Source organism: Capra hircus, chromosome 15, assembly GCF_001704415.2.
Source record: "Capra hircus breed San Clemente chromosome 15, ASM170441v1, whole genome shotgun sequence".
NCBI classification, from domain to species: Eukaryota; Metazoa; Chordata; class Mammalia; order Artiodactyla; family Bovidae; genus Capra; species Capra hircus.
Window position 1 is genome coordinate 583,027 of NC_030822.1, and position 24,634 is coordinate 607,660.

The 24,634-nt window shown below is 48.3% G+C and overlaps 1 protein-coding gene across 1 annotated transcript; it reads left to right on the forward strand.

Moving 5' to 3' along the window:
- LOC102176350 (olfactory receptor 10V1) lies at window positions 23,479-24,414 on the forward strand. Its single transcript, XM_013969975.2, is given in 1 exon segment — window positions 23,479-24,414. A coding segment is annotated over 1 exon segment (936 nt).

Below are 24,634 nucleotides of genomic sequence, written 5' to 3' on the forward strand. Positions count from 1 at the left end.
AGGCTCTAGTTAGGGCTGTTAGTTCAGCCTTCTGAGAAGTCGTCCCGGGTGGCAAGGGCTGAGCCTCCAGGACTTCCCGGGTGGTTTACCACAGCATAGGCCGCCCTTCGGTTTCCTTTGGGATCTCGCTTTGAGCTCCCATCGACGAACAAAGTTAGCTCCGGATTTGGTAGAGGTTTGGAAAACAGGTTGTGGGGTGGTTGCATGAGGGACTCAAGGACCTCCGAGCATGAGTGGGTTGGGGGTTCTGAGGAGAGAGAGAGTGAGGGTAGCGAGGAAAGCGGGTTTAATTGTGGAGAGTGGCCCACGGAAACCTGAGGATTGTCCAGAAATATCAGGTGAAATTGTTGGAGCCTGGACTCGCTGAGTTCAGAAAGAAATCTAGAGGCTAAAAGGTCACCGAGACGGTGAGGTGAGAAGATGGTCAGGGGTTGGCCATGAATCAGCTTTTTAGCATTGGCGTACAACGTTGTCGCCGCCGCCAGTGCCCGCAGGCAGGGGAACTATCCCCTGGCTGTGGGGTCAAGTTGTTTGGATATGTAAGCAATAGGCAGCAATTCGGGGCCAATCGGTTGCACCAAGGCTCCAAAGGCTATCCCTCCCTTTTCATCAGAGTATAGATGGTGCGGATAGTTGGGATTTGGGAGAAAGAGACGGGGTGCAGCCAATAGGGTTGAGCATAAGGCGTGGAAGGCCTGAGTCACTTCGGTGGGGGAAGACAGCGGCCCTGTGGGAGTCTCTTTAGCTGGCGCATATAGAGGTTTAGCCAGCGTAGCATAATTTGGGACCCAGTGTCGGAAGAATCCCGTCAGGCCTAAGAAGGACAATATCTGGTCTCCGTCGGCTGGGGGGCAGATGGACCTGAGGAGGCTACACCAGTCTGCTGTCAAGGCTTTAGTGGTCGGAGTGATTTGGAGACCCAGATAGACAACAGAAATCTGAGTCAGTTGGGCTTTGGATTGTGAGGCTCTGTAACCCTGGGAACCAAGGAAATTGAGGAGGGTTGTAGTATGCTGTCGGGAGGTCTCTTCTGAGGGGCTGCAAAGGAGCAAGTCATCTACGTATTGGAGGAGGGTGCTAGGGCGAAGCGCGCATCTGGCCAGGTCCCGGGATAGAGCCTGCCCGAAGTAGTGGGGACTGTCTCTGAACCCCTGAGGGAGTACGGTCCATGTGAGTTGTGTGGTCAGCTGGGTGTCGGGGTCAGTCCAGGTGAAAGCAAAGAGGAATTGGCAGTCGGGGTGGAGTGGGATGGTGGAAAAGGCGTCCTTGAGGTCAATAATGGTGAAATGAGAAGTGTGAGGAGGTATGGAAGAGAGGAGGGTGTAGGGGTTAGGGACAAGTAGATGGGCAGGGATTACCGCCGCGTTGATCAGGCGGAGATCCTGCACTAGCCGGTAGCCTCCTGAAGCCTTCCGAACAGGGAGGATAGGCGTGTTACAGGGGGAGGTCGTGGGGATCAGGAGACCCTGTCCCATGAGACGGTCGATGGTGGGCTTTAGCCCTCTGAGGTTGTGAGTGGATAAAGGAAACTGGGACCGGGCTGGGAAACAGGTGGGGTCCCTTAGCCGGATGAGGACTGGAGGGTGGTGTCGAGCCACCACCGGGACTCGGGTGTCCCAGACCTCAGGATTAACAGAAGGGGTTGGAGGGTCAACAAGTAGCATTAGGAAGGCCCCTGAAGTGGGAACCGATCCTGGAGCTAGCTGAAGAGTGGCCTTCAGTTTAGCCAGTATATCTCTTCCCAAGAGAGGAGTAGGGCAGGAGGGGATAACCAGAAAGGAGTGGGTAAATAGACAGGAATCTAACCGACAGGATAGTGGCTGGGTTTGGAGCGGACACGAGGGTTGGCCGTCAACGCCCATAACCGAAACTTGGGAAGGACGTAAAGTGCCTCCGAAAGAGGAAAGGACCAAATAGGTAGGAAATTGACGGACTTACCCGCTACCTGGAGTGTTACCCTGGGCTCGGCTTGGGTTATTGGGGTCCCCGAGTCTGGGCGGCGTCAGTCACCGTTGAAGTTCAGCAGCTCCAAAGCCGAAGGAGGGCAGGAGGTCTCCCTGGGGCGCTCTGGTCCCTGGCCCCTAGAGGTCGAGGCCCGAGAGGCCTGGGGACCGTCACTGGCCCAGTGTCCTCATCGTTTGCACAACGGGCACGGCTTGGAAGGAGGCCGCGGATCGGGGCACACCCTGGCCCAGTGCCCTTCTTGGCCGCACTTGAAGCAGGCCCTTGGAGGGGGGTTTTGGGGCCCCGAGCCCGCCGCCGGCCGCAGGGCCGCTACCAAGGCCTGGGTTTGCTGGTTTAGGAGGCTTGCCTGAAATTCGGCCTTTTGCTTGAGCCTTGCCTTCCGGCTGGCCTCAGCAGTTTCCTCATGGGCATGGTAGACCTTAAAAACCATTTTTACCAGGTCTCGGATAGAGGTCTGAGGGCCGTCCTCAGCCTTGGCCAACTTTTTCCGGATATCGGGGGCAGACTGGGAGATAAAACGATTGGCCAAGGTGGCTGCCCCGATGGGGGACTCTGGTGACAGCCTGGTGTATTGGATGAGGGCCTCGGTCAGCCGATTAAGGAACATGGCTGGGTTTTCGTCGGGCCCCTGGGTCACCTCATCTAGTTTGAGGAGGTTTACAACCTTATGAGAGGATGTTTCCATCCCGTCGAGGATGCACTCGATCATATAGCGTACTCGCAGCTGGCCGCCACCCCTCTCCTGGTAGCTCCAATCAGGGTCAGTGTCAGGAACCGCCTGAGCCCCTGGGGGGCGCTCGGGGGAGGGGTTGGCATAGTGCCGCTGGTCGGCCTGAGCCTTGGCTGCCGTCCAGATAGCCTGCCTCTCCTCGGGGGTGGTGGTAGACCCCAGGATGACATATATGTCCTGCCATGTCAAGGCGTAGGCACGGGTCAGACCAGTAAACTGCTTAATGTACTGAGCGGGGTTGGAGGAGAAGGAGCCCAGTTTGGCCTCAATCTGTGCTAAGTCTTGGAGGGAGAAGGGGACATGGACTTGGGCTAGACCCTCAGCTCCGGCTACTTGTCAGAGAGGGAGTAGCGGGGCTGGGGGAGGGGGAAGGGAGGCTCCCGGAGGGTTGCTGTGGGAGCGAGTGTGGGAGCTAACCGGGGAAGGGGAGGGAGTGACGAGGGGAAGAGGAGGATACAAGATAGGGCTAAGGGCCGGAGGATCCGGGACCGGCCGTGGAGTCTCGGGGGCGGGAGCGGAGGATGGAGAGTCCGGAGTGGAGGGGGTGGTAGCAGAAACCGGAGTGGAAGGGGTGAGGGCCGTGGGAGAGGTATAGGGAGGAGGGGCCACCAGGTCTTCCGGGGGAACAGAGAAGGCAGAGGACTCAGAGACGGGCGGAGCTGGTTTGGCCCGGGAGGGTGGAATAGGGGGAGCCAGGGTAAGCAGGATTTGGCGGGGAGTGCACGTGGTGCACAGGGTGGGGCGAGAGCGCAACGCCCAAAAGGCCTGAACACAGGGGCCCTCAGACCATTTCCCCGCTCTCCGGCAGTAGTTATCCAAATCACGGAGGACGTCAAAGTCAAATGTCCCTGTGGCTGGCCACTGTGAGCCATTATCTAGGGGATACTGAGGCCAGGCTTGTGAACACAGAAAAGTGAGCTGCTTGGAGCGGATATCTCCCTTTAGTTTTAGGGTCCGCAGGTTAGCCAGCAGGCACTCTAGGGGGTGGAATATTGCGGATCGGGTTTGGAGGCCGTCGATCCCATGGCGATCACCAAACGGAGACTAACCTTCGGTGCCCGAACGTCTTCGGGTGCCAAGGGAAGCCGGGGATCCGCACAGCCGTTCGGAACGTCCTCCTCCCGTACTGAGGGACCGAGGAAGGCCGAAGCGGGAGGGTCCATACAGCTGTTCGGGACGTCTCCCTCCCGAGCTGGGGACCGAGGAAGGCCGAAGCCGGAGGGTCCATACAGCCGCTCGGGATGTCTCCCTCCCGAGCTGGGGACCGAGGAAGGCCGAAGCCGGAGGGTCCATACAGCCGCTCGGGATGTCTCCCTCACGAGCTGGTGACCGGGAGGACCCAGTACGTGGCCACTGGTTACCGGGTCCTAGGAAATGGTCGCCAGGGAGGGCGGGCTCCAAAGCCGAAGGGACTTACCCCGTATCCTGCCGTCCGGGGGGTTGGTCAGCCGCCTGGGTCCGGGGGGCTACCGCGGCGGTGGAGCTCGAGGGGGCCTCAACGGCGAGTGCCGGAAGCCCTCACCTCGAGCCCCACGTTGGGCGCCAGATGTAAGAAACGCCGCGGGAAGAAAGAGCCCCCTCTATGGACCGCTGGTGAAGGCCTTTATTGGGCGGTCGCTCTCGGGCAGAACTCCCGGGGGGCGGGTGAGCAAGGAGACAAAGGGAGTCCGCGAGGTGGGAGGGGTGAGGAAAGGCTTTATAGCTACGGCCGGCTTCCCATATAAGGAAGAAAGCGCAGGTTTCAGCGGTGTCTAAGGGCTCCGTGTCGGCTTCCTGATTGGATGGCTTGGTTGTCGGCCTGCCTCCTGGGCTTGTCTGTGGCTCTCTGCCGGGACAGACATGTCCGACCTTGCCCTTACCTTTCATCTTATTCTTTTGATATCACATACAATTATCACAAAATATTTTTATAAGTGAAATTAGCACAACCTACCTGGGGTATAACATCAGGAAGCTCCTCAATGACCAAATCCACAGTCGCATCCTACCCACCACACCTTTGTTCTAAGCCATCCAGTCCTATGCACATGGCCCTCAAATCTTGTTGAGGTTTAATTTGCTGCAAAATAGACTTGCACGTGCACACAGATACTGTCTTGTGTTTATGGATTTCCTTTCAGTGTTATTCGAATGGCTGAAGGTAGTAGCTCTGAATGGAGAAGTCTTTGCATTGATCTTCTTGGGGGATTCTCAGAGCCTGGGCCATGCCCCAAACACTTTCCTGCCAAATAGAGGGGGTGGGGCCAAAATATACGCAAATTAAACACTCAGCCACCATTTTATTTACTGATTTTTTTGGTGTAACAAGTGAACCAAGTTTTAACATTATGTTTTCTTTTGCTTTAGTTGTTGACAGTGATCCCCAATACAGGCAGTGTCTTGAAGAAATGAGTGTCACCAGCCTCACTGATGGAGAGGTAGAAGGCTCAGATCTTCAGGAAAATGATACTTCACACGTTTGCAAGCCAAGTGATGCGTGCGTAGGTGTTCATGTACTGTCCTCTTAATCTCTGTAGGCTTGGAATTTTCCAAATAAAAATTAGCATTTGACTTTAGTTATCATGTTTAAAATCAGAAATTAATCTTAAATAAGAATGATGATGACAACAGCAACAGAAACCTTTATATTCAAGGTAAAAAAAATCACAGCATAATTTTAATAGGAGATAATGAAACCAACCTAATATGGAATGCTAGAATCAGTTGATGAAACACTATGCAATTGTTTAAAATTATATTTATAAATACAATGTAATAACATGAAAATAGTTGCGATATAATACTTAACAGAAAATGAGATTTAAAAAATTATAGTCACCACACTGTGGAAAGAATACACGCTTCGAGGGATGAGCCTGGAAAGTGTCTTTCCTGTTCTGCATGTTCTAACGCTCTTTGATAAACACCGACATTCTGAGCATGCTTCCTAATTGCAAACTCTAGCATGACAAAGGGAGCAACAAGCAGTGTTGCCCTCAAACTGTGGAGTACAGCGCTTTGCAAAATTTCAAAGCAGACAGTTTATACAGAAGTTAAGAAAAATATATGTCTGGTCACAACGGGTGATTTTTTCAACAATAAAAGTGTCGTTCCATGAATGCACGGTTAGTCCTTCATTCAGATAGCTTATCATCAATGCCCCCTGGAATGGAATTGAAGGAAGATTGCTTTCCCAGCCAGCCTGCTTTCCCAGAACGCCCACAGCAGACCAGTCCCTGCGCGTCAACTCTTTCACGGACACATCTGAGCCAAAGCCGTCCTGGCTAGAAGCACCAGGCCCCTCAGAGGAAAATGCTGATTTGGAAGCTTGAAATGGACTCTTCCTCACTCGATACACTGTCAGCACATTCCTTTCAGTGGACACTGCTTACCCTTGAGTTACTTGTGTGTAGGCCTGTCTCCCCGGCTACACAATACGCTGCTAGTGTCTTTAAGGCAGCTTCTATATTTTGTTTGCCTTTACACACATACTCATGTGATTTGCATATAGTAAAGGCAACTCTGGTTTTTTGGCAATTCAATTTTCAAAAAATAATTAAGCCAAAGCAACAAAGCCAAGTAGCTTGATTCAGAGCACGAAAACTGGGAAAAAAATAAACATAAAATACTAGCTAATGTGTATGAAGTGTTGCTGGGTGCTCACTGCTTTAAAAATAGTAGAAACTAGCATTTACTGGATGTCAGGGACTATTCCAGGCACTATATGCCAATCAATGAGTTTACTCCTGATAATAAACTTATGAGGTAGGAACCATTATTGTCTTCATTTTACAGACGAGAAAACCGAAGCACAGACTCCAGCCGTGGCCGCGAAACTGCCGGCTGCCCGCACTTACACTGCGCCGCGTCGGCTTGCCGTCACGTCCCCTGTTTGTTTCCTTTGCAGATTTTTTTGGATTTGGGGGAGAATACTGATTTGCTATATTCCATCTATAGGAGACTGCATTATCTCCTATTTGGAGAACTTTTTTTTTTTTTAATTGAAGCGTTTTCAGGAAAGACTCCCATCCTGCGTGTGCTTGGGGCTCCAAATAGCTTGATTCGGGGAGAGCAGAGGAACCTCAGCCACCCTCCTTGCGGTTCACACGACGCTTTATGTGCTTAGTCGCAGTCTCCCATAGGTGGATTGTAGCAAACCGTTACTGCGGTTAACACGATGCTTTGGGGTCCTTTATTTGATTTGGTAAAGGAATACAGTACTTTTGGACGATTTGAAAACATTGTTCAGGCGCAACATTTAACCCTGGAACTGTGCCTTAAAAACCAGCAGAGTAATAAAATGTTCTGTTGCCCAGGTGCCCACTGAAAATTTCTCTTAGGCTTTATTTACTTGCTTGCTCGCTTCTGTACTTACTTCTGGCTCTGCCGGGTCTCGGTTGCTCCGCGCTTCTCCCGAGTCGGGAGGCCCGGCTGCGCCCGGTGCTGCCCTCTCCGGTCCTGCAGCAGCGGCTCCAGGGCGTTCGGCCGCAGCGGCTGTCGCTCCCAGGCTCTAGACCGCAGCCTCGGTAGCTGAGGCCCACGGCCTTGGTTGCTCCGCAGCAGGTGAGATCTCGGACCAGGGAGCGAACCCACGTCTCCCGCACTGGCAGACAGGCTCTTCACCACCAGACCACCAGGGAGAGGCGCAAGGAATTCCAGAGCACACTGAAGGGTGGACGTGTCTGTTACGATGGCGGACGCGATCTGGGCGGCCCAGAGACCCCTTCAGGTTTCCTGTGAGAGGCGAATCTGTCCTGATGACGCAGAGACCCTGGCCTGTTCCCCACTCTCAAGTCGGCAGTGGATTTGCTGACACATGGAAAGCAGATGCTCACCAGAGTCTAGGTGTCTTAATAAAGAAGTCCATGTCTGCTTCTAATTATTCATGAACTATAATAAAGATGACTACATGCAAAAAATAGACTCTTAATATTTCTACTGCTGGGAATTAATTCTAAAGAAGCAAGTCAAAGGAAAGGACAAGATATTCATATAGAGCTGCTTCTAGTACTAGTATTTCTGTACCTAAAAGAAAGAAGCAAATCGTGCCACCCGCAGGCAACAAAATCCTCTAATTGTTGAAGAATCATTAAATAACATGGTGTAGGAACTCAATGCCTTAAAACGCCTTCACTAGGAAAAGAATCAAGAAAGGATGAAAGGTGGGAAGCATGAATGGAGGAAAGTCCGCTTGCTGCTGCTGCTGCTGCTGCTGCCACTAAGTCGCTTCAGTCGCGTCCGACTCTGTGCGACCCCATAGACAGCCCACCAGGCTCCCCCGTCCCTGGGATTCTCCAGGCAGGAACACTGGAGTGGGCTGCCATTTCCTTCTCCAGTGCATGAAGGTGAAAAGGGAAAGTGAAGTCCTTCAGTCTTGTCTGACTCTGTGCAACCCCATGGACTTGTAGCCCTCCAGGCTCCTCTGTCCCCGGGATTTCCCAGACAACAATACTGGAGTGGGGTGCTGTCTCCTTCTCCAGGGCATCTTACGCCTCTTGTATTGGCAGGCTGGTTCTTTACAACCAGCACCACCTGGAAAGCCCTTAAAAGCCCATCAATAGTCACAATCGTGCCATGAGGAGACATGAGAAACTTTGCCTGTTTCCTGTAAATTCGTGGTACATTTAATTGTCTAACCTTAAAACGTAATAAGAAGGAGAAAGGAAGGAAAAGAAAGCGAAAGTCTTAGCCGCTCAGTCGTGTCTGACCCTTTGCGACCCCATGGGCTGGAGGGAACCCACCATCAGAGGCTTTTTCCCAAACAAAAGCCAAACCTTCCCTCAGGCTTGTTGAAAATCTTCAGGAGGCTTAGTTAGCAGTGGGGTCTTTAAGCGTTTCTTGCCCCGAGAGCTCGGGAAACGTGACGTATCATTTAGGGACCAGAGGGAAGAACTGCCGGGGTCTCCCGAGGGACGCGAGAGCCTGGTGTGAACTGCGCCATCTCTCCTTTCACAGGAATCGCCGCCGAGGTGGTCTCAGATCTCTGCACTGAGCACCTGCGCTGGGTCCCTGGCGCATCGCCGCCGAGGTGGTCTCATATCTCTACTGAGCGCCTGCGCTGGGTCCCTGGCGCGGATGGAGCGAGTGGAAACAGTGGCAAATGACAGACAAGCCCTAGCCTCGAGGCAGCTTACAACCTAGTGAGAAAGAACGGACAATAAATTAGAAAGTAAAAGAATTTAGGTGATGATAAGTGAAAATAAAGCGGAGGAATGGGGGCTGGAGTGGGCAACTTTAGTTAAGGGAGTAGAGGATGACCTTTCTCGGAAAATGATTTTTAGACAGAGTCCTGAAACACAGAAGTTAAACCATGCAGAAGCAAGATTATTATTATGTTCTGTACCATATGACCCACCAACCCCACTCCTGGGCACAGACCCGGAGAAAACCGCAAGAGATACATGCACGCCGGTGCTCGTCACAGCGGCATTACAGTAGCTGGGGCGTGGAAGCAGCCTCAGTGTCTTTCAGCAGAGGAATGGATAAAGACGATGTAGGACATGCGTACAGCGGCATATTACTCTGCCATGAAAAAGAACGAAGTTGGGTCATTTGTAGAGACATGGATGGACCTAGAGAGTACCATGCAGAGTGAAGTAAGTCAGAAAAGCATCACAGATTGGTTCACATATGTGGAATCCAGAAGAATAGTACAGATGATCCTATTTGCAAAGCAGAAATAGACACAGACGTAGAGAACAAGCGAACAGATACCAAAGAGGGGGGCGGGCTGAGCTGGGAGCCGGGACCGATACGCACACACGATCGGTCCTACGTATGGAGGAGACAACCAATGAGAACCTTCTGCAGAGCGCAGGGACCTCTGCTCAGCGCCCGGTGGCGACCCGGATGGGAAGGAGGTCCCAGGGGAAGGGGTGTGTGCGCGTGTGGCTGAGTCACTTCACTGCACAGTAGAAACTAACACAGCGTGGCAACGCAGCCACATGGAAGAAAAATCTATTTTAATAGTTTTAATGCAAAATGAAGATTTATTTTAACATTTTCAAGGTGTAAAATCATATCATCGATGCCAATTGTTTTATTTTCTCGTCTGAATGCATTATTTAGAACCTCTGCAAAGCCTTGGATAATCATTGTAACAGTGGGTGTCCTTTCTAGCACCCGATTTTTTTTGTCCACGATTATTTTGCTTGTCCACCATTTAAAATGATGCCTTCTGTGAGAATTTAACACAGGCTTTTAATACGAAGAGTCAGTGCATGATGGAGAATTAAGGTCTGCAACAGAGACCACCAAATGTTTTCTGTAAAGTCCTAGAGGATATATATTTTAGGCTTTATGGGCCATACAGTCTCTGTCACAATTGCTCATCTCTGCTGTTGTAACGCAAAAGCAGCCACAGGCAATAGAGAAGTGACTAAGTGTGGCTGTGTTCCAATGAACATGATTTACAAAACGAAGCAGCCTGCAGATGGGGCCTATAGGCTGTAGTTGGCCAATACCTGCTCTATGTATTGTTAAGAATATTTATTACAGCTTGGCTGCACTGGGTCTTGGCTGTGCACTTGGGGCCTTCACTGCCCATCGTGCAGGACCTTTTCTTGCAGTGCCCGGGGCTGTTGCTCCGTGCCGTGTGGGATCTCAGCTCCAGACCAGGAGTCAGAGTGGTGTCTCCTGCCTTGCGAGGCAGAGCTTAACCACTGGACTGCCAGGAAGGTCTCTGATTCCTGCTTTGGAGCAGGGGAGCACAGGTTTGAATTTGGGGGCCATTCCTTGGTTGTATGACCTTGGGTGAGTTACTCAACATCTTGGCCCTCAGTTTCTTTATCTGAAAAATGAGGTTAATAGTCTTACCTCCTTCATCAAGCTAATTGTGAATATTAAGTGATACATGTGACGTACCCAGAAAAGTGCCTATGGTGGTTTAGTTGCTAAGTCTTGTCCAACTCCTTGCGACCCCATGGACTGTAGCCCGCCAGGCTCCTCTGTCCATGGGATTCTCCAGGCAAGGATACTGGAGTGGGTTGATACGCCCTCCTCCAGGGGATCTTGACAGGGATCGAACCCAGGTCTCCTGAATTGCAGGTGGATTCTTTACTGACTCAGCCACCGAGGAAGCGCTTACATCACAGAAACCGCTCACTAGTACAAGCACAAGGGCAGGAATATGCTCTGTCTTGTTCGCCAGTGCACTGCAAGTTCCTGGCACGCCACGGGTACTCAATAGACACTTGCAGAATTACTGAAAGCTAGAATATTTCAAACAGTGTATTCCTATTTCTATTTTGTTCAGAGCTTTTATTAAGCTGAAATATGTCAGATAATTTTCAAGCATCTTTGAACACAAATCCGCTACTTTTAGTCAAGAAAACACTGGAAATTCTAGCCAGAGAAGTTAGGTAAGAAAAAGAAGTGGAGGCCATCCAAGTCAGAAAAATAACATTATCTCTATGGATGGCATGATTTTATACGATATATAGAAAACTCCAAAGACTCCACAGAAATACCCAGAGAATCCAGATGAAAACTCAGCAAAGTTGCAGAATACAAAAGCAATATACAAAAATAAGCTGCATTTCTATGCACTAACAACAAACTATCTGAAAAGGAAATTAAGAAAATAATCCCATTTATAGTAGCAGCAAAAAGAATGAAACACTTAGGAGTGACCCTAAAGGAGGAGGTAGCAGGCACATGGGAAATTATCAGGATGGAACACTGATGAATGACATAAATGAATGAAACGGTAACCCATGCTCACAGGCTGGAAGGATTCATATGTTCAAAATGTCCACGATACTCGAAATTATCTACAGATTCACGTGATTCCTATCGAGATTCCAGTGGCATTTTTCACAGAAGTAGAAAAAACTGTCCTGGAATTCGAATGGAAGGAACCACAGAAGATTCCAGAGCAATGAGTAACGAGGACAGACTCAGAGAGCTCACACGTCCTGGTGTTTACCTGTAACACAGAGCTGCAGTGACTTACATAGCAGTGGTGTCGGCACAAAAGAGACGCGCCAGCCAACTGAACGACAGAAAGCCTAGCAATAAACCCCCACACACGGTCAACAGTTCCAACAAAGGCCCCAAGAATACGTAGTGGAGAAAGGACAGTCTCTTTGACAAACAACATGAGGAAAATTGTATATCTGCATGAAAAAGTGAAATAGCTTACACCACACACAAAAATCAACACAAAATTTGTTAAGAACATAGACATAAGACCTGAAACCATGCAGTTCCTGGAAGAGAACGCGGAGGGAGCCTGCGTGATGCCGACCTTGGCGATGATTTTTCCGTGGTGACACCAAAAGCATGAACAGGAAAAGCAGAAATAAACACCAGGACATCATCAAGCTGAGAAGCGTCTGCACAGCGAAGGAGGCAGTCGAGAAACTAAACAGGTAAGCTGAAGAATGAGGGAAGATGCTCACAGACCATAAATGCCGTGATGGGATAACATCCAAAATATGCGAAGAATGTATACAGCGCAAAAGCGAAAACTCCCAAACAACCCGGTTTCAAAATGGGCAAAACCCCCAATAAACATCTCTCCAAAGAAGACACACAAATGGCCAAAAAAGTACATAAAAGCATGTTCAATGCAACTATTCATCAAGAAAGTGCAAATAAAAACCACAGTGAGATATCACCTCACTCCTGTTAGGATGGCTATTGTCCAAAAGTCAAAAGACAGCAAGTCTTGGCGAGGCTGTGGGGGAAAGGGAGGTCTTATACACTGTTGCTGGGAATTTAAAGTGGCGCAGCCATTATGGAAAAGAGCAGAGGGGTTCTGCAAACAATTAAAAATAGAACTACTATGTGGCAACGAAATCAAGCAATCCCACGCCTTTGGGGAAGTCAGAGGAAGTGAAATCAGCATAGATACCTGCGTTCCGTCTCCACGGCAGCATCATTTGGAGTATCTGAGATATGCAATCAAGCCAAATGTCTACTGAAGGATGAATGGCCTAAAAAGTGTGTATAGATACATATATGCGTGTGTGTATACACATATATATGTACATAGACATAAAAGTTGCAATATTAGTCAGCCTAATAAAGAATGATAATCTCCCATTTGAGACAACATAGATGAACCTGGAAGGGACTACGTTAAGTGAAATAAGCTAGACACAGAAAAACAAATGGTTTTTGTTTACACTTACATGTGGAATCTAAAAAAGTTGATCTCAAGGAAACAAAGAGTAGAAGAGTGGCTACCGAGGGCTAGGGAGTGGAGAGGACAGGCTGGCCAGAGGGTTCGAGTTCCAGCTATAAGATGAGTACGTTCCAGAGCTCTGACATACTGCATGGTGACTGAAGTTTACGAAACGCACTGTGTACTTGAAATTTTGTAAGCAAAGAGATATTAAGTATTCTTAACACACATACAAAAAACCATATGAAGTGAAGGATATATTAATTAGCTTGACCATGGTAATCATTTCTTAATGTATAAAAAATCACATTGTACACCTTAAAGAAATGCAATTTTAACTCACCAATTATACCCCAACAAAGCTGAAAAGTACATATTCAGAATGAACATCTGTATAGGAAGGAACCTGGAATAAAATCTGTAGCTCTCAACATTCTCTGCAGTATACAAATTTTACGGTGTTTTCTCCGTAAACCCTACAATAATCATTTTAGAGCTGATGAAGAGTTGCGTGCACGCATGCATTCTGAGTCACCAGTCGTGTCGGACTCTCTGTGACCCCATGGACTGTATCCTTCCAGGCTCCTCTGTCCATGGGATTCTCCAGGCCAGAATACTGGAATGGGCTGCCATGCCCTTCTCCAGGGATCTTCCTGATCCAGGGGTCGAACCCACATCTCCTGCATTGGCAGGCGGATTCTTTACTGCTGAGCCACCTGGAAAGTGGCCAAGGCTTGGAAAGTGTAGTTAACTTACCCAAGGACACATGGTCAGAGGCTTAGCCAAGGTCAGGATCCAAGTTTGGGCTTCCCAGGTGGCTCTAGTGATAAAGAACCTGCCTGGCAATGCTGAAAACGTAAGAGACTCAGATGTGATGCCTGGGTCGGGAAGATCCCCTGGAGGAGTGCACGGAAACCCACTGCGGTATTCTTGCCTGGAAAATCCCATGGACAGAAGAAGCTGGTGGGCTACATTCTACAGGGTCACAAAGAGTCAGAACAACTGAAACAGCTTCGCATGCAAGGTGCCTGAATCAGCTTTACTCTTTTAACCGTTCTTATATATTGTCTCCAACCCCCAAGTAACAAAAAAACCGAAAACAAAGAGCAGCAGTAATACTAATAACAAAACAGCATAAACTTGTCCCAAGAAAATGTTGATGAACGTTAGTGCTTTTGAACTTGAAAACTCCATTAATAATCGTGAAGGCCCTTTGAGATATGGGATCCAAGATGATAATCCCTGCATGACTTCTTAAAATCCCTTCTATAATAATTCTGTAATTTCATGAATTAAATAAAAAAAATTTTTTTAATGATCCCTCATTTCTCCAAGGGACACTGAAAGAAAACCATCTCTTTAGATGTTTTACAAGAAATTGAATGAAATGTTAGTTTCATCAAGGTCAACAAATAATATTGAGAGACTGCTGTCAGGATCTGAATGGTTCAATGCATGACACCTGAGCAGATGGTGGGTGAAAAGTTCTGGCTTTGATATGTTAAATGTAAGAGCGTAAGTTGCTCAGTCATGTCCAACTATTTTTGACACCATGTACTGTAGCCCGCCAGGCTCCTCTGTCCGTGGAATTGTCCAGGCAAGATACTGGAGTGGGTTGTCATTCCCTTCTCCAGGGGATCTTCCTGACCCAGGGATCGAACCCAGGTCTCCCACATTGCAGGCGGATTCTTTACCAGCTGAGCCGCCAGGAAGCACAATGTAAGATATTAGGGTCAAATTAGAGCTGTTAGATATGTCAACTACAAAAAGATGCACAACGTGAGAGTTAGGAGTAAAGTTTTGTTTGGGGCAAAATGAGGACTGCAGCCTGGGAGACGGCCCCTCAGAGAGCTGAGAAACTGCTCCAAGGAGGTAGTGGGAGAAGGTCAACAAATACGATCTTGGTGTAGGGGGAGCTCAATCAAGTGCTTATTTCACAAAAGGTTTTCTGCTGGTCCTGAGGAGCTGACGTCACCATGAAAGGATTTAGTGCTTTCCTAGATATGAGGAGAAGCAAGGACTGGGGTCATAAAATCAGTTCCTGAAAACATCTAACTATCTAGAGACCTGTTCCACCAGTCTCCCCAGAGCAGAGTGCCTCACTCTCCAACCTGACCTCCCTTCACGGTGTGTTGAAGGTCGGCAGCTGCAGCAGCAAAGGGTTCAGTCTCTGCAGAGGCAGAAGGCAACCTGGCAAACACCAATTTGTAATTGACAGATAGACGGTGGATATACTAGTCTCTAGTTCAGGGACAAAGTTGTTGTTGTTCACTTGCTAAGTCATGTGGACTCTCTGTGACCTCATGAACTGCTGCACACCAGGCTTCCCTGTCCTTCACAATCTCCTAGAGTTTGCTCAAACTCATGTCCATTGAGTCAGTGATGCCATCCAACCAGCTCACCTTCCGTTGTCCCCTTCTCCTGTCCTCAACCTTTCCCAGCATCAGGGTCTTTTCAAATGTGTCGGCTCTTTGCATCAGGTAGCCAAAGTATTGGAGCTTCAGCATCAGTCCTTTCAGCGAATCAGTTCAGTTCAGTTCAGTCGCTCAGTCATGTCCAACTCTTTGCGACCCCATGAATCACAGCACGCCAGGCCTCCCTGTCCATCACCAACTCCCAGAGTTCACTCAAACTCATGTCTATCAAGTTGGTGATGCCATCCAGCCATCTCTTCTGTCGTCCCCTTCTCCTTCTGCCCCCAATCCCTCCCAGCATCAGGGTCTTTTCCAATGAGTCAACTCTTCCCGTGAGGCGGCCAAAGTGTTGGACTTTCAGCTTCAGCATCAGTCCTTCCAGTGAACACCCAGCACTGATCTCCTTTAGAATGGACTGGTTGGATCTCCTTGCAGTCCAAGGGACTCTCAAGAGTCTTCTCCAACACCACAGTTCAAAAGCATCAATTCTTCAGCACTCAGCTTTCTTCACAGTCCAACTCTCACATCCATACATGACTACTGGAAAAACCATAGCCTTGACTAGACGGACCTTGTTGGCAAAGTAATATCTCTGCTTTTGAATATACTATCTAGGTTGGTCATAACTTTCCTTCCAAGGAGTAAGAATATTCAGGGTCAATTTCCTTTAGGATTGACTCCTTGCTGTCCAAGGGCTGGAAATGATACATTTCAGCGTTATCAGCCTGTTGTTTGTATTTAAAGTCAAACAACTAAACTTGATACTTATCCCCAAAAACAGGTACATAGAAAAGAGGAACTGAGACAAAGACCCAGCTTGAGTAGGAGTTAGGGAAAGTGGGAAAACCAGCAATATGGATTAAGAAATAAATCCTAAAGCAAACCAGTCAATCCTAAAGGAAATCAGTCCTGAATATTCATTGGAAGGACTGATGCTGAAGCTGAAACTCCAATACTTTGGCCACCTGATGTGAAGAACTGACTTCTTGGAAAAGACCCTGAGGCTGGGAAAGATTGAAGGCAGGAGAAGGGGACGACAGGCGATGCGATTGTTGGATGGCATCACCGACTCAATGGACATGAGTTTGAGTAAAGTCTGGGAGTTGGTGATGGACAGGGAGGCCTGGCATGTCGTAGTCCATGCGGTCTCAAAAAGTCAGACACGAGTGAGCGACTAAACTGAACTGAATGAGACTAAGAAGAAATATCGTAGATGTGAGAGGAAAGTCAGGAGGAATTAATTTCCCAGGAACAGAGAGAGAAGGGGAGGCTTCCCTGGTGGCTCAGTGGAAAAGAGTCCGCCTGCCAACGCAGGAGACACGGCTTCAGCGCCTGATCTGGGAAGACCCCACGCACCACAGGGCAACTAAGCTCGTGCACAGCCGTTGGGCCTGCGTCCTGGGGCCGGGAACCACGACTACCGAGGCCACAGGTCACAGCTGCCGACCCCAGAGCCCTGGAGCCCGCACTCCGCAACAGGAGAGCAGCGCCTGCTTTGCAGCCAGAGAAGGGCCCGCACAGCAGCGAAGACCCAGCACAGCCAAGTGAATAAATAAGATCACAAAACAGAGAGCAAGTGGGGTGCCACAGAACATGGAAACGAGCACAGCCAGAGAAGGGCCCGCAGAGCAGCGAAGACCCAGCACAGCCAAGTGAATAAATAAGATCACAAAACAGAGAGAGTGGGGTGCCGCAGAACATGGAAACGAGCACAGCCAGAGAAGGGCCCGCAGAGCAGCGAAGACCCAGCACAGCCAAGTGAATAAATAAGATCACAAAACAGAGAGAGTGGGGTGCCGCAGAATATGGAAACAAGCATGAATAACGCTCCGTGTGGACATTTCCTTTTTTGAATAGGATTTCAAGGTAAATCAATGAAAACAATCATTTTTCTTTTTCCCAACTGACCTCATCGTTGAATTCATCAAGTGACTGAAAAAATAATCCTTAGGGAAGATGTACCAATGGACTATTCCTGATGCAATTTTAAATATTAGGAACAATGAATTTGATCTTGTAGCCTTATGCTTCCCAGGCAGACATTCCCAAGTCATCTCTGGGGACCAAGAGTGTCCCTTCAGTCAGCTTTGTTATTATGAATGTCATTATTTGATGATAATTTTGAGCCTAAACATCATGGGAACTTCAGAGGTTAGTTCCAAGCTACAAAGATATGATACGTAAAGCCGGGTGTTGCCTTATACAGAAAGAAGAGGCAAGATGAAACATTCTCTAAGTCCCAGAGTTGAATCAGATCTAATTTGAGAAGTGCTTTAATATAGTGATATGCTTGAACCCATAAGCAATCAACAAACCAGCCTGGGGATCCTTGGAGGACAGAACGTTGGCGTCCTCAGCATTGAGCAAAGAATCCACATAAATCTGCAATGACTTGTAGTCCACATGAGTACATTAAAAGGTAAGAATCTTCTTCTAGACTCCAGTTTTAGAAGCTTGGGGAAAACTCTAACTTGTAACCAGGACAAGCCTCGTGGTAGACATTGTCCAGGAACAGAAGCTAAGTATGGAAAATTTCCCAGAAACAGTCCAAGTTCAGTTTTGACTCAGAACCAGTGTTCTGTACTAGACAGTTGAAGGGGAGTTCCAGAATGCACGCCGTGAAGTCCATGCTCTTCACCATGACGAATGGCAAGAAGGAGGCTCTGTCCAATATGGCCAAGGGATTGTGGTCCAGATATGCCTGCTGTTTTAGTCGCTCAGTCGTGTCTGAATCTTTTCTGAGCCCGTGGACTGTAGCCCACCAGGCTCCCCGTCCATGGAATTTCCCAGGCAAGATTACTGGAGTGGGTTGCCATTTCCTTCTCCAGGGGACCTTCCCGACCCAGGGATCAAATCTGTGTCTTCTGCTCTGGCAGGTGGATTCTTTACCACTAAGCCAGCTGGGAAGCCCCTAGATTAGACTGAGTCCAGCACTGTCCTAACCGTGAGATACAGAGATGTTGGTCCTTTCAAGGATTTCTCTGGTTTAAAAAAAGTCCATCATCACAAACGTCAAGCTTTAGGAGTCAAAGAATTAGAAAATGTCTACTTCTATTATAAGAGGAATAGCTAGAAGGTTCCTTGCGTATGCCTATGGCTGATTCATGTTGAGGTTTGACAGAAAACAACAAAATTCTATAAAGCAATTATCCTCCAGTTAAAAAATAAAATTTTTTAAAAAAGAAAAGAATCCCCCATGTGCGTTAAAAGAAATAATTCTAATTACATGAACGTTTCAAAAAGCGTTATTGGATAGAAAGAGATGTGCCTGAGTTTTCCTCACACATTGGCCTTTTATGACACCCTCAGCTGAACTTGACTTGTATTCTTGTTATGACTGTATCTCCCATTCGATTTTGAGCTCTTTGAGTGTTGACACGCTGTCTCATTCTCCACCCTCTTCCCTCTTCTCCCAGAAACTAGAGCTATGCCTGACCTAGTGGAGGGTCTTAATAAATGCTTTTTACTATTTACTAAAATAGATAGCAAATGAAAACATCCGGCACAGGGAGCTCCGCTCAGTCCCCTGTGAAGACCTGAATGGGAAGGAAGTCCAGAAAAGAGGATGCGTGTGTGTGCATGGCCGATCCCCTTGGCTGTGCAGCAGAAACCAACGCTGTGCAGCAGAAACCAACGCTGTGAAGCAACTGTGTTTTTTGAAAATAAAAATTAATTTTCAAAAAATGTATGAAAATGGATATTGATTAAGTGAGTAGCTGGTGAGAAAGGGTAAAAAGGAAGAGCAAAAAGAGAAGAGGGAGGCTATAAATTAGGGTTCTGAGCACTGACTTTGTAAGGATCTGAGAAAGGCTTGCGGTACTCATGCACGGAGAATAAGTTTGTTGAAGGACAATGAAAGGACCTGACTCTCTAGGACACCTAGCAGTCAGCCTTACACACAGAGCGCTGCTCAGTAACGTGTAGTTTATTTTCACAACAGAAACTGAGGTTTGCTTCAGCCTGAACTAGGAATTGTTCCTTTCCCATTTGCTAGCTGGGCAAGTTGGTTAAAGCCTTTAAGCCTGAATGTCTTCATCTGAAAACAATACAGGCAATAAAGGGCTGAAGGACCACTTAAGTGAAGAGACGCCTGTAAAATGGTTAGCATGGTGTGCAGGGCCCAGTGAATATTACCTCGCATTATGCAATAGGAGAATAATACCTTTTGTTGAATGCTGCTGGTCTGAGCATTTCATTTGATTTACTCAAGAGTGTGCTTGTGAAAGTATTATGTTGAAAAGTATTATGTGAGATTGCCTATATGCCACCATTATCAACTTTCAGAAGCGAGTTCCATATGACTCAAGGTATCTACAGTAAAGCGACAAGATTCTGACTCATCTTTCCAGATGCTGCTGCCGCAAAATACTCTTGGAGTCTCTTTCAGAAAGTAAATAGTATCTTCAGACATATAATTTTCTCAGATTTATAGGCATATTTAAAATTTGCAGTCCGTGGGGTTGCAAAGAGTCGGACATGACTTCATGACTGAATAACAACATAAAATGTATATTTCATTTTATGAATTAATTCTGAGAGCCATTTATGAAGTCATAAATTCATATACAAAACTCATTTATAATGACATATAAACGGCGTTATTCAAGAATGTTTTATAAGGACAAACATATTCTTGTTTGGGTACGTCTAATGTGGGAATCCTCCAGCTGGTACGAGTACCTCCAGGAGGCACAGAAACCTCTGCCCCAAGCGGGCTTTCAGCCTCTGAGTGACAGTTAGCACATTATCCCCTCTTTGCCGTTTACCCCACAGTCAGAACTCCCAAATTAAGATTTTACTTTTTTCTTCAGGTGAGTCCAAATTTGTGCTAACAAATAAAACATTAAGGTCAATTAGGCCATGCAGGTGAGCCATGGTCTAGGTTATAATTACTCCTCTCTAGCCCAGAAATACTGTAATCCAGCATTTCTGGTCTCAGATCTTAGGTGCTCTTTTCCAATAGACCATCCAGAGTTCTACCTATGGCTGAACTATAATCAAATAACAAAGCCACTTGAAAGTGCTGGAAGTGTTAGCCGCTTGGTGGTATCTGGCTGGCTCTTTGCAACCCTATGGGCTGCAGCCCTCCAGGCTCCTCTGTCCATTGAAATCTCCAGGCAAGAATAGTGGAGTGGACTGCCATTGCCTATTCCCGGGGATCTTCCCGACGCAGGGACCAAACCCGTCTCCTGCACTGCGGGCTGATGCTTGACCGTCCAAGCCCCCACGTCAGGGACATGAAGCATAGTGGAAGGCAACATAGTATAGGCAAAGGCTAAGCACAGCAGCTCTATGAACAGACTTTCGAATGCTGGCTTCCCTACTGCTGACTTACGTGACTTCAAGCACTCTTTAACCTTTTTAATCCTGTATGTCTTCACCTGTAGATTGGGGAGATAATAGTACATGTTTACTAAAGTGGTTTAATGCAGGTGTCCCCAGCCTCTGGGATCTAATGTCTGATGATTTGAAGTGGAGCTGATGTAATAATACTAGAAATAAAGTGCACAATAAGAATAATGTGCTTAGATTGCCCCTAAACCATCTCCCCCAATGCCGGTCCACGGAAAAACTGTCTTCCAAGAAACAGGTCCCTGGTGCCAGAAGGGTTGGGGACCACTGGAATGGATGAAGTAAGCTAACCCAAGTAAGTATTCAACACTTTCACTTCGTCTGGGACTTAACTTGGAACAAATGATCATTTGTCATAGGACAGAGCCCTTGTCCTCCAGGAACCTCGAATATAATGTGGAACAGAACATACAGATACAGTAAAGACTACATTAGCCCTAAAATCATAACACTATGAGTGACAAAGAATTCGGAGAAGGGAGAGAGATTTAAACCGGAGCGTTCCAGAAAGGCTTCGCAAAAGAACATGACCTAGAATTTTAAAAGTGGGCAGGATCTGCATTAGGCAAAGAGGGAGAAGTTTTCTAGCTAGAAGGAGAACAGAATTATATGAAGCGGAAAGGTGAAAGAATAGATAAGAGGCCGATGAGTAGGCCACATGGTGCATAGCAGGGATAACCGAGGGATATCCGCCCTCAGTGGGATTGGCTGAAAAAGTCAGACCCAAGAGAGACTGTGGATAACCAGCAGACGGGTGTGAAAGCCGTCATTTAGTAAACAAGAAGGCATTACAAAACCTCAAGCAGATGAATTATGTGATCATGGAGAGCAAGATGAGTTCTAGAGAGAAAAGAAGAGAAATGGAGGGTTAGAAGGAAGGCCATCACAAAAATCCCAAAGGAAGGTAACAGCGGATAGACCTGATGGGGCAGTGGGGAGGTGCCAAAGCAGAGGACGTGCGGGATCTTCTCACTGCTTGAGCGCTCGTTTCCTCTCGGCTGCCCTGGGCCCTCCCTGCTGCTTGCAGGCTTTCCCCGGGTGCTGGGAGCTGGGCTGCTCCTCGCTGCGGCGGCGTCTCTGCTGCAGCGCATGCGCGCAGGGGACGCAGGACCAGTAGTTGCGGCCCGCAGCGTGTGCAGTCTTCCCCAGAGAGCAAACGCACGTTCTCTGCGGTGGCGGGGGTATTCTTAACCACTGGCCGACCAGGGAAGGCCTTCGTTTCTGTTTTAAAGTTGATCGGCAGTGCTGTGTTAGTTTCAGGTACAGCACGATGGCTCAGTTACACATACATACGCATCTACTCCTTTGCAAATTCTTCTCCCATGTAGGTCGTCACAGAACAGTGAGCAGTGCTCCCTGCGCTATAGAGCAGCTCCTTGCTGGTAATCGACTTTAAATATAGCCTGATGTACATGCTAATCCTGGGCTTCCCTGATAGCTCAGCTGGTAAAGAATCCACCTGCAATGCAGGAGACCCCAGTTCAATTCCTGGGTCCGGAGAAAGGATAGGCCACCCACTCCAGTATTCTTGGGCTCCCCTGGTTGCTCAAACGGTAAAGAAATCACCTGCAATGTGGGAGACCTGGTTCGATCTCCGGGTCAGGAAGATCCCCTGAAGGAGGGCATGACAACCCACTCCAGTGTTCTTGCCTGGAGAATCCCATGGACAGAGGAGCCTGGCAGGCTGCAGTCCGTGGGGTCACAAAGAGTCAGACACGACTGAGCGACTAAGCAAAACACCTGTCAATCCCAAACTTCCAGTCTATCCCTCCACCCACTGGGTGTGTTCTCTGTGAGTCTTTTTCTGTTTTGTAAATAAGTTCATTTGTATCTTTTTTTTAGATTTTGCACATAAGTGATATCATATTAGTCTTTAGAGATGAGAAATTCTAAAGAACAGTATCAGTGTTTAGGGACAAATAAATACTGATATTATTGGATAAAGGAGAGGAAGCAAAACAAATCAATAAAGTCTCCAGGTTTTACACTAAATTACAGAGTTTGTTTAATTTCCTGGTGTATAGTTGCTGTACCATGCTGTCTTCGTTTCTACTGTACAGAAGAGCACATCAGCTATTCACACACACGTGTCCCCTCTTTTCTGGGTTTCCTCTCCATTCAGGTCACCACAGAGCATTCAGCAGAGTCCCCTGTGCTATGCTGGGTTCCCGTTAGGTATCTGCTTTATATGCAGTATCAATTGTGTCTGCGTGTGAACTGTGGAGCTTCTGATACAACATCACAATGCCCGGTTTTCTTTAAACTGTGACACGCATCTACTTATATGTTCCTAAAACTTTTTATTTCAAGTTTCCCGTGATGAACTGATACCCACCTTTATCTGTTTTGTAAATTTGAACTTTAAATTGACTTTATCCATTCATTTGTTCAGAAATACTTCTTGAGAAATATTCTTTGCCAGGTACTGTGCTAGAGACGGGAGTTAAAGTAAAGGTCGTCAGAACCCCCACCACCGAGGAGTTCTCCGTCTTCAGCGCAGGAAGGAAAAGGGAGAAAGGTGAGAGACGGCCAAACTATAAATCGCAATGTCACGTGCTCGGCTGTAAAAGGAAAGCTGCCGAAGTACCTCAGGGCATGGAGGAGTTGGGAAAGCATCATGTTAAAAGAGAAGCCTAGAATGGGGGAAAGACATGGTCAGAGACCACGGCGGGGACCTACTGTGCAGCGCGGGGAGCTCCGCGCAGTGACACGTGGACGCCTGGATGGGAGGGCCGTCTGGGGGAGAACGGATACACGTATGTGTATGCTGAGTCCCTTCACTGTTCACCTGAAACTCTCGCAGTACTGTTAATCAGCTATACCCCAACAGAAAACAAAAGGTTTAAATTTAAAAGAGATACCTAGAGACTCCTGTCATCTTCCCCTTTCATAGGTCCAGTGCGGTACCCATGGAGGAAATAAATTAAACGGCAAAGGTGCAGTTCTCCTTTCGTCCATTCTCAGCCGACCCTAAGGTCCAGGCGGTGATTTTCGTGGCCTTCCTGGCGATGTACCTGACCAGCCTGGGTGGAAATGCGCTCATTGCCCTTACTGTTCAGATCAGTCATCCCCTCCACACCCCCATGTACGTTTTCCTGGCTAACCTGGCAGCTCTGGAAATCCTCTGTACATCTTGCATCGCGCCCCTGGCCTTGGGAAACCTTCTTTCAGTGGGCAGAACCCCCATTTCTATCGCTGGATGTGGTACCCAGATGTTTTTCTTCGTCTTCCTGGGGGCGGGGGGCGCTGATGGCGTCCTGCTCGCAGTCATGGCTTACGACCGGTTGATAGCGATCCGTTACCCTTTAGGGTACACCCTCCTCATGAGCCGGCCCTTGTGTGTGGCGCTGCTGGTGGGGGCCCTGGTACTAGGGTTCTTGCTGTTGCTACCGGTGACTGCTTTAATCTTCCGCCTCCCGTTCTGCAACAGTAGTGAAATCTACCACTTCTTCCGCGACATGCCCGCTGCCATGCGCCTGGCTTGCGCGGACACGCACGTTCACCAGAGCGCTCTGTACGCCATCAGCTTCATCGGCCTAAGCATTCCCCTCTCGATGGTCTCCGTCTCCTACGTCTTCATCGTGGCGACCGTCTTCCGGATCCGGTCCGCGGAAGGGCGCCGCGGGGCCTGCTCCACGTGCTCCTCTCGCCTCTCGGTGGTCCTCCCGCAGTACGGCTGCACCAGCTTCATATATCTGTCCCCGAGGTCCAGCTACTCTCCTGAGTCGGGCCGGGTGGTGCCAGGGATCTACACCTTCATCGCTTCCATCTTAAACCCCTTGATCTGTAGCATGAGGAACAAAGAACTGAAAAATGCCCTCAGGAGGGCACTGCGCGGGCTCTAGGTCGGGTGGTTCTGTGACTTATTTAAATCAGGACACTTCTGAGAATGAAATGGGACGCTGTTAATAATTATGCCCGGATGGTTTGCAGGAGCCGAGAGTGTACGCCACAGTGACATGGTGTTCCAGGAGCACCGGAGGACGCGGATGCTACCCACTGAAATGAAGCTTTACGGCGCAGTGTCCTGGGCGCGGATGGAGGGGAAGCATTTAATTATTGGAC